This window comes from Drosophila simulans, chromosome X (genome assembly GCF_016746395.2).
Source record: "Drosophila simulans strain w501 chromosome X, Prin_Dsim_3.1, whole genome shotgun sequence".
NCBI classification, from domain to species: domain Eukaryota; kingdom Metazoa; phylum Arthropoda; class Insecta; order Diptera; family Drosophilidae; genus Drosophila; species Drosophila simulans.
In genome coordinates this window covers 14,603,763-14,619,471 of record NC_052525.2, presented here as the reverse complement: position 1 = coordinate 14,619,471, position 15,709 = coordinate 14,603,763, and the positions used below count along the sequence as shown (strand labels likewise).

The following is a 15,709-nucleotide window of genomic DNA, read 5'->3' as shown; positions in this document are numbered from 1 at the left end:
AATTCTCTTAGTACACTTAAATATTAATCGAATACGTTGATAAAATAATAGTGTATATTTCATGTTGAGTCTGGCTGGTTTGTAGGATAGCTATAATATTTTATAATTTAACTTTAAATAATAGGTTTATGTTCTAAATGCCATTTTATGACGGTTACTCATCCGAAGAGATTAAAGCCCATGCGAATTGTTGTTCAAAACAGCATTTCACGCACAAGTTAACTTCTTATCCTTATTAATAGTCTGTTATACCCATCCTAAATCTCCCCAGGGATCTCCAGGGTAGCATTCCATGCTCATGCCGGTTGTATATATGTAGGTACAAGGATCCATAGGTGATTGTAGCTGTTTGCCTCAGCTGAAATTCAAAACGTCCAGCCCAAGTGCCGGCTGCAATTCGGGCTGCCACGCCCCTTTGAAGAACCCCTCCTGGACGCCCTGTTTCCGGGCCCACCTCACTTCCGCTCCATTGCTCCGTGCGCTCCCATTCGCAGCTCGTCCTCTGCCCACATTGCAGTCAAATACTCGTAGTTTGGCATCCTTACGCCCTCGACTGACGGGGCTTTATGGGTCTTTAACCGAACCAAATCGCCTGAGTGGCTCTGCTCCGTTCGATTTTATGGCAGCCCGCAAATCGATGGAGTCTGGTCTGAAACACACGGGAAATGGAAAATTAAAAATTCCAAAATGCCAATGGCCCCCGCCCAATGAAAATGCATTCGCTTGACTTTGCTTTCTGTGTGTATTTCTCGTTTGGTTTCGGTTCGCCATTGTTCTTAATGTTGAATTTCATTTGAATTTATTTCGGGTGAGTCCCCGTTTTTCTTCTTGTTTTTCTCTTAGCAGGGCCTGAAACTCGCCTAGTTGCCAGCTATCGTTAATCGGTAATCGCTTATCGTTTATCGCTTGCTTTTGAGCGTTCCATTGCCATTCGTTTCGTTTCGTTCTGTTTCGCTTCGTTCCATTTGGCTTGCTACTTGCTTAAACTCACACGCACATACACACATATCAGTTTAAGTTCGATTTTAATAATAACTTAAGGTTAAATAACAATCACATTTACTTATTTCTTTTGTTTTCGTTCGACCCGCCAAAAAAAATGTCTGCACGCTTTTCCTAACTTTTATATTTGATTTACGATTAGTGTTTCGTTTTTGGGCTATTCATTTTGTAATATTCATAATATTTTCTCATTGGCATCCCCGCTCGCTCGACCATCGGGCTTAATTGTCAATAAAACAATTGGAACAAACGTAAACAACAAAAGTGGTTAAGTCGTTAGCCAGGGATTATGTTCCACCTATAAACGACCCCATCACTATATATCCGGGGCATAGATAATTCCTACTACTTACACTAAAACGCGCCACTTGCAGTGCACGGATTTTGGGTTTTACTTTATTATTCCGTTCGGCTTAACATCTAAGAATTTATTTCAAAGAGTTAAGTTTTCTTCTATATGCTGTATATATGTGTGTATACCATTAATGTGGAGCAATAATATCGGAAATGTTCACGATCTGCGTTTATCTAGTTTGCTATCTCTCGTCTTATTTCTATCGTTAGCCATTTAGTTCTCATTTGCTTAGAGTTGAAGTCCTCGATTCGCCTAATTTCTGCATACACACACACGAAAAAAATATACATACACATATGTTATATAGACTAGGACTATGACTAGATTATCGTTTAAAAGGTTACATATATTATGCTGTAATCACCGTATTGGCATTGTATAAATTGTTCGTTTCTCTTTGTAAATTATGTTGGCTTGCTACAAAAGTTCGGCACATTTGATTTTGTCATGTGAATTGTGTTATTTGCGAAATCTGAATATCGAAATATCAACGATATTTGGGTGTGCCTATGTCCGGAATATGTAACTTTCCACTTGCTTCACCGAATACTGTATTCAAATATATGCAAAAGTTGGAATTTTGTAGGACTTTCTAATGTTGACCCTGAATATTCAGCTAAAATGACTTTGTTTTCATCGGAAATCCGTTTTCAATATAATCCCTCTAGACAACAATTGATGTTTTTGAAACCAACTCGGACTTCCTTTCGGATTTCTGCTAATTAAAACTCTTTATATGTACCTACACCTCAATGGGAATCCGGACACAGGACACACTTTGATCTTATTGGCCATCCAATCGAACCCAAATAAATTTACTACAATCATGCCATTTATGCGGTTGCTGCTGGTTTGACATTCACCGTTTACCATTTACCATTTTTGGCATTGTTGTGTGTGTAAATAATTAGCCTAATTAATTATGCATCGTTACATATCGGTAGTTACTCTCTTTTTGGCGCACCTAGCTCTGTTCTGTTTGCCTATGTATCGCATTTCTTTTATCATATACTCATATGTAGTTCGTATGCAGATTTTATCGTATTTGTATTTGTATTTGCTTTTCCATTTGTATACTATTTTTTTTCTTGTTATTTTTGTATTTTTTGTTAGCTTTATTGTAGATTTATAGACATTGAAATACTCGTTAGCCGCACCGACCCCCCGAAATGGAGAGGGAAGTGGGTCGAATGGGTGGTTGTGGGTGGATGGTAGGTGGGGGGAGAGGCCGCCAGCCGCAAATAGACAAACAATTAATTATGATTTATATTTATATTTATATTAATCGCATTTAATTGTTATTATTCGTTATATTCGAAAATCAACAAACAGTAAGTGGAAAAAGTTTCTCTCTATTTAGTGTATATTTAAATTTAAGTTTTTGGTTGAGAACGTTTTTGCCACATTTCATGTTTTCCCTATTTGGGGTTTCAGTACTCCTAGTAATCCTTACAAGCTAGCCTTCTCCTCGTGGAATAGTTAATATCGCCACCCGGGCTGATCTCTTCGAGATCCGATGAAAAAAAAAAACATATATACTTATTTGCCCATCTCACCTGGCCTTTCTTAACTGCCGTTCACATCGACCACGGCCAGGGCATGGATGCCATTGGTGAGTCCATTGCTAGCGTACTGCGTCGAAGTCTGCGATGGTGGTGGAGTGGCGGGCGGCGAGGCGGGTGGTGTCAGGGTGGAGGGCTCCTCGGCCCCACCACCAACTAGTCCGCCGCCGGTGATCACCACCGACACCTTGCCAGTCCCATTCTCATTGCTGACATTGATGGCAGCAGGCCTCCCGCTCGCAGGCGGAGTGCTGGGGACATCTTGGAGTGGCGGTGGTGGTGGTGGCAGGCTGTCCAACTGGTTGGACTCCATGAGCGCGTAGTCGCCCAGCTCCTTGATCTCCTCCGTGGATGGTGGCGCCGGCAGGCTCATCAGACTGTCATAGTTGCTCTCGGCCTCCGGTTCGTTTTGGATTTCCACTGTCTCCTCTGGTTTCAGGGATTCATCTGGTAACTTTGCGTTCATATCAGTGGGATCTGGGCTTGACTCGGTTTGGACTTCAACTTGGTTGTCTGGTTTCTCCTCCTGCTCCTGCACCTCATTCTCAATCGGAACTTGATCTTCCTTTGGTGGAGACACTTCAACTGTTGGCGGAGGCAATTCTTCTTTTGGTGGAACCTCTTCCTCATTGCGTGAAACCACTTCCTCCTCTATAGGTTGATCCGCTGTCAACTTTTCCGGAACAACTGGCTCTTCTTGTTTTACATCTACCGCCTCTATCGGAGTGGCCTTCACCTCATATTCAGGTGGAGTATCTACCTCTTTCTGGGGAGGATTGGCTACCTCCTTTTCCGAAATAACCTCTTTCACCGCCTCTGCTTGCCTAGCAACTTCTTCATCTAACTTTTTAGTTCCTTGGCTTGAATCGATTTCGGTTTGTTCAGTACTGGTGGATAGCTGTGACTTCTGTTCCAGATCCTGGCCTGAATTTTGATTTGGACTTATCAAAATGGGCTTTGCTGTGGGTGAACTGGTGGCATAGCCCGGCTGCTCGATAACATATAGCTCCTGGTTGCCGTACGAGTAACGCTTGTTGGAGTCACTGGAGGAAGTCGAGCTGAGATCCGATTGCGAGAGTCCAGTGCGTGCCAAGTTAGAGGGAGTTTCGACTGCCTGCTGACTCAGATCCTCGGCGACGTGCTCCTCTGCCTCCTCGATGAGATGCAGTGGGGCAGGATGGCTAGTGGCGAAGTCCTGGGGCGGTGCATGAATCTGCACCTGTTCGTGGCTGGGCAGAGTCTTTTCAAGCAAATGGCCCCCGTTGGGCGCTAGTTTGTTGTCAAAGGGCAGTTCGGTGGCGTCCAAGGTCACGCCGGAATGATCGCCGGTCAGCTGCTTGGAGTCGATGCCTCGGGCCACCTCCACCACGAAGACACCATCCTTGTCTGTATGCATTTTTGTCTCTCGGGCGTTTCGTGAAATGTCCTGCGAAGAGGGAGATAAATTTTCATTGAAATCGATGGGCAGGTAAAACCCAAAAACCCAGAATATTAGCTAGAAGGTGCAGGATTTTCACACAAAACAACCACGCACGCACACAACACAACGGCTACAACATCAAGGACACGAGATTGATATAGGAGTAGAGGTGAGGAAAAGTGGAGAAAGTGGTCGAAGGACGAGGAGAAAAGAGGGAAAACGGAGCACGGGTGAAGCGACAGAGCGGACAAATCGGTTGGCTGCCATGCGGAAAGTGTCGAAAATTGCATTTGCATATGCTTGTGGCACATATACGCCCCAAGGATACACCGCTAACATACACACACTAGCACAGGCGCTCTTAAGTTGACAAATAGACGACACCGGGCCGTTATTCGGACTCGAATCTGGCCCCTGTTCGTTGTCTCATGGCCCGCAGGAGCCCATTGATGCGCCAGGACAACCAGGACCACCCAAGGACATTCAAGGCCAGTTCAAATGAACAAGTGGGAAAGTGCTTCCCCAAAGTGTCAGAGGGCGAGAGTGCGGTAAATAAAGTACTCACTTTAAACACAAAAGGTTCAGAAACAGAGACAGCAAAGTGCCCACCTCAAGGTAACTCAAGAAACTAACGAAGCTTAAAATGTACGAAACAATGCTCCTTTGCAAAGGATAAATAAAATTATATAAATATTAATAGCATACGAAATAATAGTAGTTGCTACCCAAATCGAATCAATCATAAACTAAATAGATCTGTGCCTTTTCAAGCAAGTTTACTTTGCAGCTAGAAAGTGTATTTATCTTAGGAGAAGACTTTTCAAACACACAGAACAAAAAGGATTTGTTGGATGCAATCGAATCAAAATTGTAGGATGTCGGTGGTGTGCAGGCCAAGTCAGAGATTGGATTGGATAGGCAGGCACCAAGAGCAGTACAGCAAACTAACTACGACAACAACCAGGCGCAGGCACAGGCACAGGCACATCCTGTTCCGAGTGGAGGAGGAGAGTTCGAGCAGAGACAGAGAAACAGAAACGAGACAGAGGAGGACACATCCAGAATCCAGGCCAGAGGTGGCGGCGGCGTTAAAGAGGACGACGGGCCGATCGTATGACTAACGAACTTACGTGCCGCTCCTCGGTGACAACAATCAGATGATTATCTTTGAGCGTCATCTTGGTGACGGAGCCACAGGGAGCAAAGCCGCCACCGCCAATGCCACCACTTGAGCCGCCAATAGAGGAGGCATTACCATTACCAACACCAAACGCCTCCAGACCCACCTGGACCACCTCGCCCACCTTGCTCACGCTGCCTCCTTCGAATCGAAACTCGAGGCACTCCAGGCCAGGCGTCAGTAAATGGCCTTGACTGACGCCGCTCGGGGGCTTCGTAGTGGGCGGTGGGTGGTGCGGTGGCACTGGGCGTGGTCGTGGTTGCGGGATGGTTGAAGCGGTGGCCGAGCCAGATGATGAGAATGACGACGATTTAGACTGCAAGAGGCGAATAGAGAAAGGGAAGGAGAGAGAGCAGGCACTGTACTTAACTGGAATGCAATTCTCGCGCGCACTCCGTCTCTTTCACACACTCTGTGCCCGCACACCATCACAAAACCAAGAAAATTTTATTACCAGCCAGGGGAATTTATTCCTATACCAAGTCGACTTGCGCTCCATTAAAACGTTAACCCCAACCTTCCACTGCAGCTACTTCACAATAGTCTTAACCATTTTTTAAATGAATACTTTACGATTAAATGTTTCTAGCAGTATTCTACGTTACTAATTGAAAATGGAATTTCGATGGGCATTTGTTAACAACATCCTGTTGGGCTGTGTTATTTTCTCTTAAATTGTTAAAAATATTACCCTTACTGACAACCGCAGTATCATCTTTAATTTTGGCCTTTCTGCTCTCAATTTCAGCGGGAACGCAATAAAATTTCCCGCGGAAATTTCCGCCATTGTTTAATTTTCTCGAGAGCCCGAGAGCGCAACTTCAGCAGACGAGTGCATTCAAAAAGGGTTTGGGGGGGAAACTGCGGGTTAAAGACACCCTGCGATGGCACTTGCGTTTGAATTTCAATTTCCATGCGGCGCATGAGGCGGGGATTTCTGGGTGGGGGTGGGTGTTCGACAGGTGGTGTATGTGGGAGGGTCTTTGGCTTATTCAGCTATTCGCTATGAACTCACCTCGTGCTTGGAGTCCTGGCCCTGTTCGCTGTCATCGCCGTGGGCGCCACCCGTGCCCGCTCCTGAGTTCTTGCTCAGCACATACCTGTGAAAAAAGTAGTGGAAGGGATGAGAGAACGCGAGGTGGTTACTGATGGAATGTCTTTTGGGCCAAAAACGGCAAAGTTGTTAAGCAGTCGACGGCTTGCCTCAGCTTTTTGGAGCCGAGAGTTTCAAAATCCAATGCATTTCTAATGATGCCGCGAATGAAATTAACATTTTGTTGCCTACTTTGCGGCTGCCTGCAATCACCTAGGCGATACTTTGACTTAATCAGGGCAAACAAGGGCTTCGGGGGAATGCTAACCATCCCGACAAATCTGATTACATTGGAAATTTAAAAATTCCAAATTACCTGGCCTATATTTGCCAGCAAAGTAGTAAGTAGTTAAGGTTGAATCGTGTCTAAGAAAAGCGTAATATAAGAAGTTTTAAGCTCTGGAATAATCTGCGAATGCTTGACGCCCAAAAATTCCAGCGAAAGCTCCATAGATATTAGCACTCGGCTGGGAAAGTTTCGTGAGTGAGTGAATATCCTGGCGATGCCCCAAGAGTATCCCATTGTTGTGCCCCCACCTGCAAAGTGAGGTCCTTTCTAGCCTTCGTAATGCTATTGGCACTCAACAAATTTCAAGTTGCGAAGCCGCCGAAACGAGCCGCACGCACAACTAATTTCTCGTCTCGAGAGTTTATTGTGCAATTTCCTTCCAGACACCCGATGTACCCACAGTGTCAGTCCGGCCCGCCAGTTGGGAATAAGGCAAATAAATTGTGTGTTTCCTTTTTATTTTGACGCTGGCTTTTCACGGCACTTTTTTTTCCTTTTATTTTCTTTATATTTTTGCTGGCGGTTGGAAACGAGGGTGAGCAACAACAAACTGGCAACGTTTGTGGTTTGCCATTTGCCGCTTTATACGTTTTTCCTGCGGCAGCCGAAAAGCGGGAAAATTCGGGCAAAAGCTGGGATCACCTTCCCCAGAAGCAGCTGCCTTGTTAGCTTCTGGCATCTACATCATCCGAGAATGAGGATGTGTTGTGTGCGCGCGTGTGTGTGTGTGTGTGTGTGTGTGTGCGTGCGGCGACTTCCGTTTCCGGCCTCGCCGATTCTCAATTCCGCCGTGTTGATTTGTTGCGCCTTCAGTTTTCTCCGGGCTCCCCATCAACCTGACACTCCCAGATGCCCGTTCCCCGGTTTCATTTTGTTTGGCATTTAGTGTGGGTACACAGACAGAAATGCTATGCACCTTTAAGGTCGACGAAACTTACAATTTCACTCTCATATTAGTTTTTAATCTTTTGATATTATAGTGTAATAATATGTATAATAATCATAATAAGCAACTTTACTATAATTTTGAGAATATTTTTTACTGCAAATTGTAGTTCTTTGCTTTATTTGGTTGGATTGCAAATAAATTGTGCACTAATAAAAAATGTACACAAGGATTACTATTATAGCATATTTAGCTGTATATGTAGGAATTTCTACATATAAATCCGCATCTCGAGAAACAGCAGCTTCACCAACAGCTTTTAACCCAATTCGTGGCGTGGCCAAGATTTATGTACGGGCCAAACTGCGGGCGATAAAGGATGTGCGTCCCTGGCATTGCTCCCAAATTTGCCAACCAACCAGGCAACCGATTCACCCACCGAAAGCACCTCCCACCACCAGCACCACTCCGTCAGAGATTTGTCAATGTTTTGTTGCTACTTCTGCTGTCTGTCGCTGGCAATGCGAATGAGAAATAAAACGCCACGAATGAAGCTGATAAATGCGATTTGCCACGCCTTGCCTGCAGCGAAACGCTGCGGGGGGAGGCGGTGGGTAGTGGGCGGATGGGTGAAGGCGGTGGATGCCAAGGGGTCAGGTGGTTGCCCCGGCAAATTGCTTTAGATTGAGTGCATTCTTTTGCCATGCGTGGGTCGTCGCTCTAAAGTAGGCAACACATCTCGCCCAGGGAATCCTTGAAATGAAGGTTTTGCGCTTGGGATCGGATTGGGGTTGGCTGCCACTCACGGCTCAGCCCCACCCACATCTGCTGTCTTTCTATTTAAAGGTGGCTTTAGTCCCAGCTCATCCTGCTCCAAGCAACCCGCAACCCGTATTCCGTATCCACCATTCCGCATCCTTCTGATCCCTTTTGCTCCCCATTCGCTGTCACTGCTTCCTCGCAATTTCTTGCAATTATTTTTGATTTGTGTGGGACATCGCCGTCTAAGCTGATTAAGCGCCACACGAGGCGTAACCAATTAGCTCAGCCAAATGGCTAAGGAGTCCCGGATAAAAGAACATACTGTCTGTGTACAGTTGGCCCCAGGAATGACAGTTCATTTTGTGTGGCAGGACGTTGTGGTGGGGGCTAAGCGGGCGATGGACTCTTCTTAAATTTAAGAGGGTTCGATAACTTAAGATACCTACTTTTCGATTTATGGCTCTCCTACGGCTTTATGTTGTTTACCCAAGTATATAATTATATTTATTGTGGGGATATTTTTTGGACCTTATATACTTATCTACCAGAATATATAACACCCTATATTTTGCCCATATCGATAATATGTATATGCATATGTATATTTTACTTACTTTATAGCGCAGTACATAGATACCAAAAGAGCTGAGGGTAGGATGACAATGATGAGGCCCATGGAAACAGCAAAAAGATTAAAGAATCCTTCAAGAAAAGATAAAAATGCATATTTAGATATATCTATTACCTTATATACCTCTAAGTCCTTCAACTCACCATCGTAGTCAGCCAGAGGATCTTCCGAGAGAGCAGTGGCATTTCCAGAACGGCTACTTCCACTTGCGAGCAGAGGAGCCATTGCCGATGCAGACCCCGATCCCGATCCTGAACCGGATCCCGATCCAGACCCACTGTCATATCGCTGGAGGAGCGTGGCATTGACCATTTCCGCAACAGGGAGCTGTTCGCGGTGCAAATGGTTGGCGGACTGGCGATGCGGCTGATGGCTCAGGCCCACCTGTTGCTGGCGGTGCGCGGGGCTGTCGAAGGGATAGGAACCCTCAACGCCATCAAAGCCACCGCCGGCTCCATCGTCAATTAGATCCCCACCGTACTGGATGGAACTCTCGACGACATCCGGTTCGCTGTCGATGCTGTTGCTCTGGATGTCGTTCTCGTAGATGCCAATTCCGTTCTGACCCATTCCCAGCTCGCCGGGCATGTAGTCGATCTCCTTGAGCTCGATCTGCGGTGGAAGTTCCCCGATGACGGGCACCCCAATGGCCAAATCCGGCAGCACTGCCGGCTGGATAACGATGTCCTGCTGCTGCTGTTGTCCCGGTGGCAACGTGCTGCTCCAACCCTGCGGCTGTTGCTCCACCTCGATGACCGACTCACCCACATAGGTCACGTCTAGCGGTGGTGCTCCATCGCCACTGCTCGACGAGGAGCTGCGGAAGATCTTCAATCCATCCGCATTGTGGTGCAGTGGCGATAGTATGATGTCCTCATCTGCCTGCTGTGCCTGCTGTGATTGCAACTGTTGCTGCTGTGAATCCATCACATAGCTGGCGGGGAAGAACTGGTTCTCCAGCTGGAACTTGCGCTGCTGCTCACCCACTGGCACCATCGTCGGCAGCGATTCACCCACCTTGACTTCTGTGTTCGAAATGTAAAAGATCGTGTCCGAATCTCGATCGATGCTGGGCTTTCGCGGTGGTGGTGGCGGTGGTGGAGGCGGCGGGCGTGGCACTGCACCACCACCGCCATCCTTCAGATCGGCCATGAAAAGCTCGTCAGCATCCTGAACGGACTGCGGTGGGCGAACGGGCGGTGGTGGTGCAGCCGCCGCATCCGAGTTGCGGAAGGTGAAGATCGGATTGATGTGCTCCCCGCTCGCTGAGGAGGATGAGCCGCCCGACTCCGAGCTGCTATTGTCCGCACCACTGTCGATGATCTCAACTACCAAAATCTCATCGCCGGACTTGCCCGGCTTATCGGCCGACAACGAGGGCTGCCGATAGGAGAACTCCAGATCCTCGCTTTCGCTGCCAAATGCCTCAGACACATTGATGTGGATTTCGATGGCCGCCGGCTCTGGCTTTCCCATCGCTGCACCACCAGAACCAGCGACACCACCCGATGCCGGCTGGGTGGACACATCCGCGCGATCGATGACATACTGGGTGAACCGCTCCTGCGGCAACTGCATCTCATGCGGCGGCTTGGTGGTGCCAATTTCCACATGTGTCTGCGGTGGTGCATAGAAGCCTTCGTTGTCGCGGAAATTCGTCGAAGCCACTATGGAGTCCACCGTGGAATCGTACACCTCGATCTGAATGTCCGAGATCTTGGACTCGGTGCGTGGTGGTGCAGCCACCTCGGCACCACCAGCGACATTATTTTCATTGCTATTGCTTGTGGGCAGACGGGTGGTGCTGGTCTGCACATCGGGCACTTGGAAAACGGTGGTGGACAGCACCGATGCAGCTCCCAGCTGTGGTGGTGCGTGGGTGGTGCTGGGCTCGGGAATCTGCTCGAGAAGCGCCGTGGGCGCCAGAATCTCCACCAAACGGCCATTTCGCAGCTGGCTCTCAATCGAAGCGACGTGCTGGTGGCTCGCCGGCTGTGGTTTCTTCAGCGGATGCACCACACCGATGGTTCTCTCGCCCATAAATATCGGTCCCAAGTAGCCATGGTGCGGTGGCGCTAGCGTAGATGGGGTCGGTGGTGTCCTGGTTGATTTTATACCTGCGCTGTCAGTGGTCATGGGTGGTGCCGTGGAAAATATCGCTTCCAGAAAGGCAAGGTTAGAGGATCGCAGCGGCGGGAATGTGAACGGGAGCGGTGGTGCGCTGGTGGTGCTGCTGCTCAAAATTGTGGTGGTTGTGGTGCTGCTGCTGGTTGTGGGTATTCTTTCCATTTCCGTTTCAATGGTGGTGGTGGCCACCGTTGTGGTGGGAAAGTGCTGCTCCAGCAGCTGCTTTTTCTTGGTCAGCTTGCGGCCATCGTGACCACTGTCCAACGGTGGTGCCACAGTGTGCTCCAAGTCTAATAGCCGCACCACTTGCAAATCTTCTGTATTAGTTTCCTTGCTTGCTGGTGCTGCTGCCACTGTTGTTTTGGTTTTCTCTATGACAGAACTTCTTAGTGTTTCATTGATCGCAGTTGGTTTCTCAGTGGTGCTGCTGATGTCAGTGATTCTGTTTTTCCCAGTGGTGCTACTTTCAGTGGTGCTTGTGATTGCAGATGCTTTTGTTTCGGCGCTTGGCACCTCTTCGGCCACCTCTGGTTTATCTGTGGCTCTTGCCATCTCGGTGGTGCTGGTGGTGGTAGTGCTTGTGGCGGTGGTGCTGGGCTTTGGTGGTGCCTGAGTGATGGCCACTGTGGCATGTTTCCCATCTCTGGTGGTGCTTGCCTCCATCAGCGTTGGCGTATTGCCCTGCACTCCGATTTCCAAGTGGTGGTAATGGTGGTGCGACTGTTTCTGCCCCACCACCGGCGCTGACGCAGCACCACCCACTGTGGGCGCCGCCCAGGCAGCACCGCAGAATGCAGTGGTGGCCAGCAGGAGCGCCAACCAGAGGGCGCCACGCCCACGAACGCCCAGTGAGAGCGACATGTTGCTGCCGGGCATGTTGCAGCTGGCTATATTGCTGCAGTTGCTGCTGTTGCTGCCTCCTTATTGACTACGCTTCTGGGAAATGGAGATTTTACTTCTGTGCTCGCTGCACGTGTTTTGTTATGCAAATTTAGTTTGGATTCAGTTTGGCTGGAGAAAAATCTTTTCGCTGTTGCTGCTGCTACTGCTGCTGCTGTTGCTGGTGCTATGTTGCTGCGGTTGCCTTTGGCACTTAATTTCCCCCTTCGCTCAGCTTGTTGTTGGCACTTGGCATTGTGTTGTGGCTCTTGAAACTGCAACTCGGCAACGTCGTCATCATCGTAATCGTCGTCTGCATCATCAGCATCGTCATCATCATCATCATCATCTGCATCATCATCGGCGGTGCCGTGGAATGTTGCTGCTGCAGTTGCTGCAGGTTTCATTCATGTTGCTGCTGCTGCAGTCGCTGCTGCTATTGTTATCGCCGCTGCACTTGTGGATGCGGCCATTTTCTGCGGCTGCAGCGCCGCTTCAACCGCTGCTCACCGTTGGCGGCGTCCTTGCGGTCTTTGTTGTTGGCTTAAAAATATATGCACTGCCCGAAAAAATGTGGCCGTGGGTGGTAAAGCCGACCTTTATTTTTTCCTTTTATTCCTTCGCTTTGAAGCACTTAACGGGCTAGGGCTGCTGCAATAATCCCTTATTTGATCCCGGTTGTTGCAGCAACTATCTCCTTGTTGCAGGCTCCTTCGATTTCCTGCTGGTTTATTTCGCCGTCACTCCAATGGCATCCTGAATGGAAATGAAATTTGAAATAACGAAATCGGCAGAAGCAACAATTTAACTTATTGTTGTTGCCGCTGCATTGCATCGCATTGCATTGCTCAATGGAAAATCCAATGAAACTAATGCAACTAAGCAACAGCAATACGGCAACAAAAAAAAGGAAAGAAAAATGTGAAAAGTGTTTGCCAGGTTGCAATGTCTGAAACAATAAGGACGGCTGGAATAATGACGGGAAAATAAAGGAGAGAAAACTAGAATATAAATCCAGCGGTTAAGAGTCAAGCGACCTTGGATGTTTTTCTTATATAATTGATATTATAACAACTAATAATATTGCTATATATAAGCCCAATTCCTCTACTTCCAAGAAAATTCAAACTGAGCCCATTAGCGACCAGTTGAGTACTTTATCATCAATCAAGCTCCTTTGATTTCGCCATCTCCCCAGATATATTACCCACAACTCATGGCATACTTCTCGGTGCCGGATCTAAGAAAAACCATCGCATAACTGTTGCTGCCGCCTTAATTTAATTTAGTTAACTGGCCAAGGAATATGCAGCAGGAAGTTTAACCCACAGAGAGTTCAAATTTAAGGTACGGACTGCTAGACACGGCCATCGTGTCCCTTTGAACCCTAACCCATCAAGGGGTGGTACGACCAGACCAGACCATGCAAATTAAATATAAAGCCTACAAAATGATTCGATTTCACAGCCCTGGCCCTGATCCCAGGCTGCGAAAAAAGGTTGAATCTACACTAATATAAATGGGAGCATAGAAATGGGCTAAAAACCGCAGGCGGATGGGGTAGGAAAAAGCTTTCAATTCGCTCATCATCATGGTCATCGTAACAAGTTGCTTATCATCGCCGCACCACCACCGCCGACCTTTGACCCTTCATTTCGCAACTATTGTGGAACATCAAAGGGCACAAAAAAGGGAAAAGTTTGCGGCTGTGGAAAAACAAATGGGCGCAAAGGAGGCGCCACACAAAAGCGGAAGCGTAATAAAGGCGTTGATAATGGCAGCCGTAATGATATGGAAGGAATATCTATAAATACAAAAAAAAAAACAAATACCCCATTTCATTCGGGCCACAAAAACTGAAGCCTAAATAAATACGCAAAAATACACGCAAGCCCGCCACGTTAACGGTATGAATTCAAGTAGAATTTAAAATATAAACTTCTGTAAACTTGTGGCACGCACTTCATTTTAAAAGCAAATAAAGAAACCCACAAAATAGTGAATAAACAAAAAATGTGTGTAAACATTTATGAGTGCTGTTTAGTTTGGTTGGTATTTGTAAAATATAAAATATATACATAGAAAGTAAATGCACTCAAACTCCTTAATTTTTTATGATAAACGCGAAACCAAATTCGTAAATACAAAATTCGGAAAGCTATGAAGTCACTTAGTCCAAGGCCAATTTACTTTAATGGTGAACCCATTCACGTATTTATTATTTAAATGTAGGCATTGCAAGACAAGGATCTCCGTTTAATACCGCCTTTTAAATAAACAAAATATAAGAAGGCTTTGGGGGTTCTTAATTTGACGCCATGCGTATTTGTTGATATAGGTTTCAGACTCACCGCCGGCAAAGTTATAGCTCCCGATTCCACTCGCCCCGCAAGGTAATCCAAGGGTCCTTGCAGAGCCCAAAAAACCACACAAATTTCCACACTCTCTTTGAATTTTTATGATAAAGTCACTTGAAACTGTTTATTTTTTATTTCAGCTTTTCTATATATAGTTGTTAAATAGTTCAATCACTGTGGACACTGCAAAAAATTGAGCAAAAAAACTAGAAACGAGAATACACCGCGAGAAACCGCCAGAGAATTCGATGCTGTTATGACAGCGGCAACAACAATGCTAAAACGCGGAAAAACACGCAAAAACGCGCAGGAAACGCGCCAAATTGCAGGATGCTTTACTGGGAATTCACATAGGATTTTCGTGAGGATTGCTATAAGGAGTGGGTGTTGGGTGGGCTAGGAGGGCCTGATGTGGGGTCGGGAGACTAGATAATAGACTCACAACTCCTTTCTAGAATTTAACCCGCTGATGAAGCTGATTCTTTGGCGGCCGTTGATTTTATTTCTTCTATTGCTGCTGCATCCTATTGCTCCGAAAACCGCACGCAAACTGCGCAAATTTCGAAGCATCATCTGCCTTAAAGGACACTCGACGGCACTTCGGATGAAATCCTGCCGATTTCCCCCGAACGCACTGCGAACTTCGGATGGCGAAAGTATTGGTTAACGCAGCGAAAAACGTGCGGAGAGTTTGGAGACTTTTGAGCTCCAGCTGGCGGTTCGTGTCACGGCTAAGAGCGGGGATGTCAAGTAATAACCAAGTTTATGTTTTCTTTACAAAATGAATGCGCTTTTGTTGAAAAAATAACACGAAACTTATTAGGTGTCGGCTTAAATAATAAAGTGTACAATAATTAGTTTTATATGGTTCTAATACACCTCTTAGTCTACACTGGAAAGCTTTGTACTCGCAAGCTTTTATTTAAGACGAAGCTTTGATTTATTGTGCCTTAAATTATCATTTATGAATGAAAACCTATTAGTTTCTTGTTTAATTTATAGTATTGTTTGGCGGTTTTTGGCCCGCTGTCTCTTGGATCTTTCTTCTGGAGTGGATTGGCATGCACACTTCTTTTGTCTACGCTGCGGAATTCGAGGCGAGTCCCCGCGGGCGACACTCCCAAATGTCTTGGTCTTTGGACTCGAATCCAAATCCAAGTCCGAGT

General features: G+C 46.7%; 1 protein-coding gene across 2 annotated transcripts; it reads right to left on the bottom strand.

The window, feature by feature from the left end:
* Positions 1-723: 723 nt before the first annotated feature.
* Positions 724-15,138, bottom strand: LOC6725996. 2 transcript variants are annotated; one of them, XM_039296547.1, is made up of 7 exons: positions 14,986-15,138; positions 14,538-14,726; positions 9,324-12,942; positions 9,164-9,251; positions 6,535-6,619; positions 5,470-5,835; positions 724-4,345 (listed from the first exon to the last, which is right to left on the bottom strand). In XM_039296547.1, the coding sequence occupies exons 3-7, from the start codon at positions 12,181-12,183 to the stop codon at positions 2,924-2,926; spliced, it is 4,821 nt and encodes a 1,606-aa protein (XP_039152481.1). In that variant the 5' UTR covers positions 12,184-12,942; positions 14,538-14,726; positions 14,986-15,138; the 3' UTR covers positions 724-2,923. The 2 variants fall into 2 exon arrangements, with proteins under 2 accessions (XP_039152481.1, XP_039152480.1); XM_039296546.2 differs by lacking the exon at positions 5,470-5,835.
* Positions 15,139-15,709: the final 571 nt, after the last annotated feature.

Excerpts from the sequence above, each read along its gene's own strand:
- LOC6725996 (XM_039296547.1), bottom strand. The coding sequence starts at position 12,183 with ATGCCCGGCAGCAACATGTCGCTCTCACTGGGCGTTCGTGGGCGTGGC. Across the intron at positions 9,252-9,323 it reads TCCTCTGGCTGACTACGATG|GATTCTTTAATCTTTTTGCT; the intron begins GTGAGTTGAAGG and ends CTTTTCTTGAAG. Across the intron at positions 4,346-5,469 it reads TTGTCACCGAGGAGCGGCAC|GACATTTCACGAAACGCCCG; the intron begins GTAAGTTCGTTA and ends CCCTCTTCGCAG.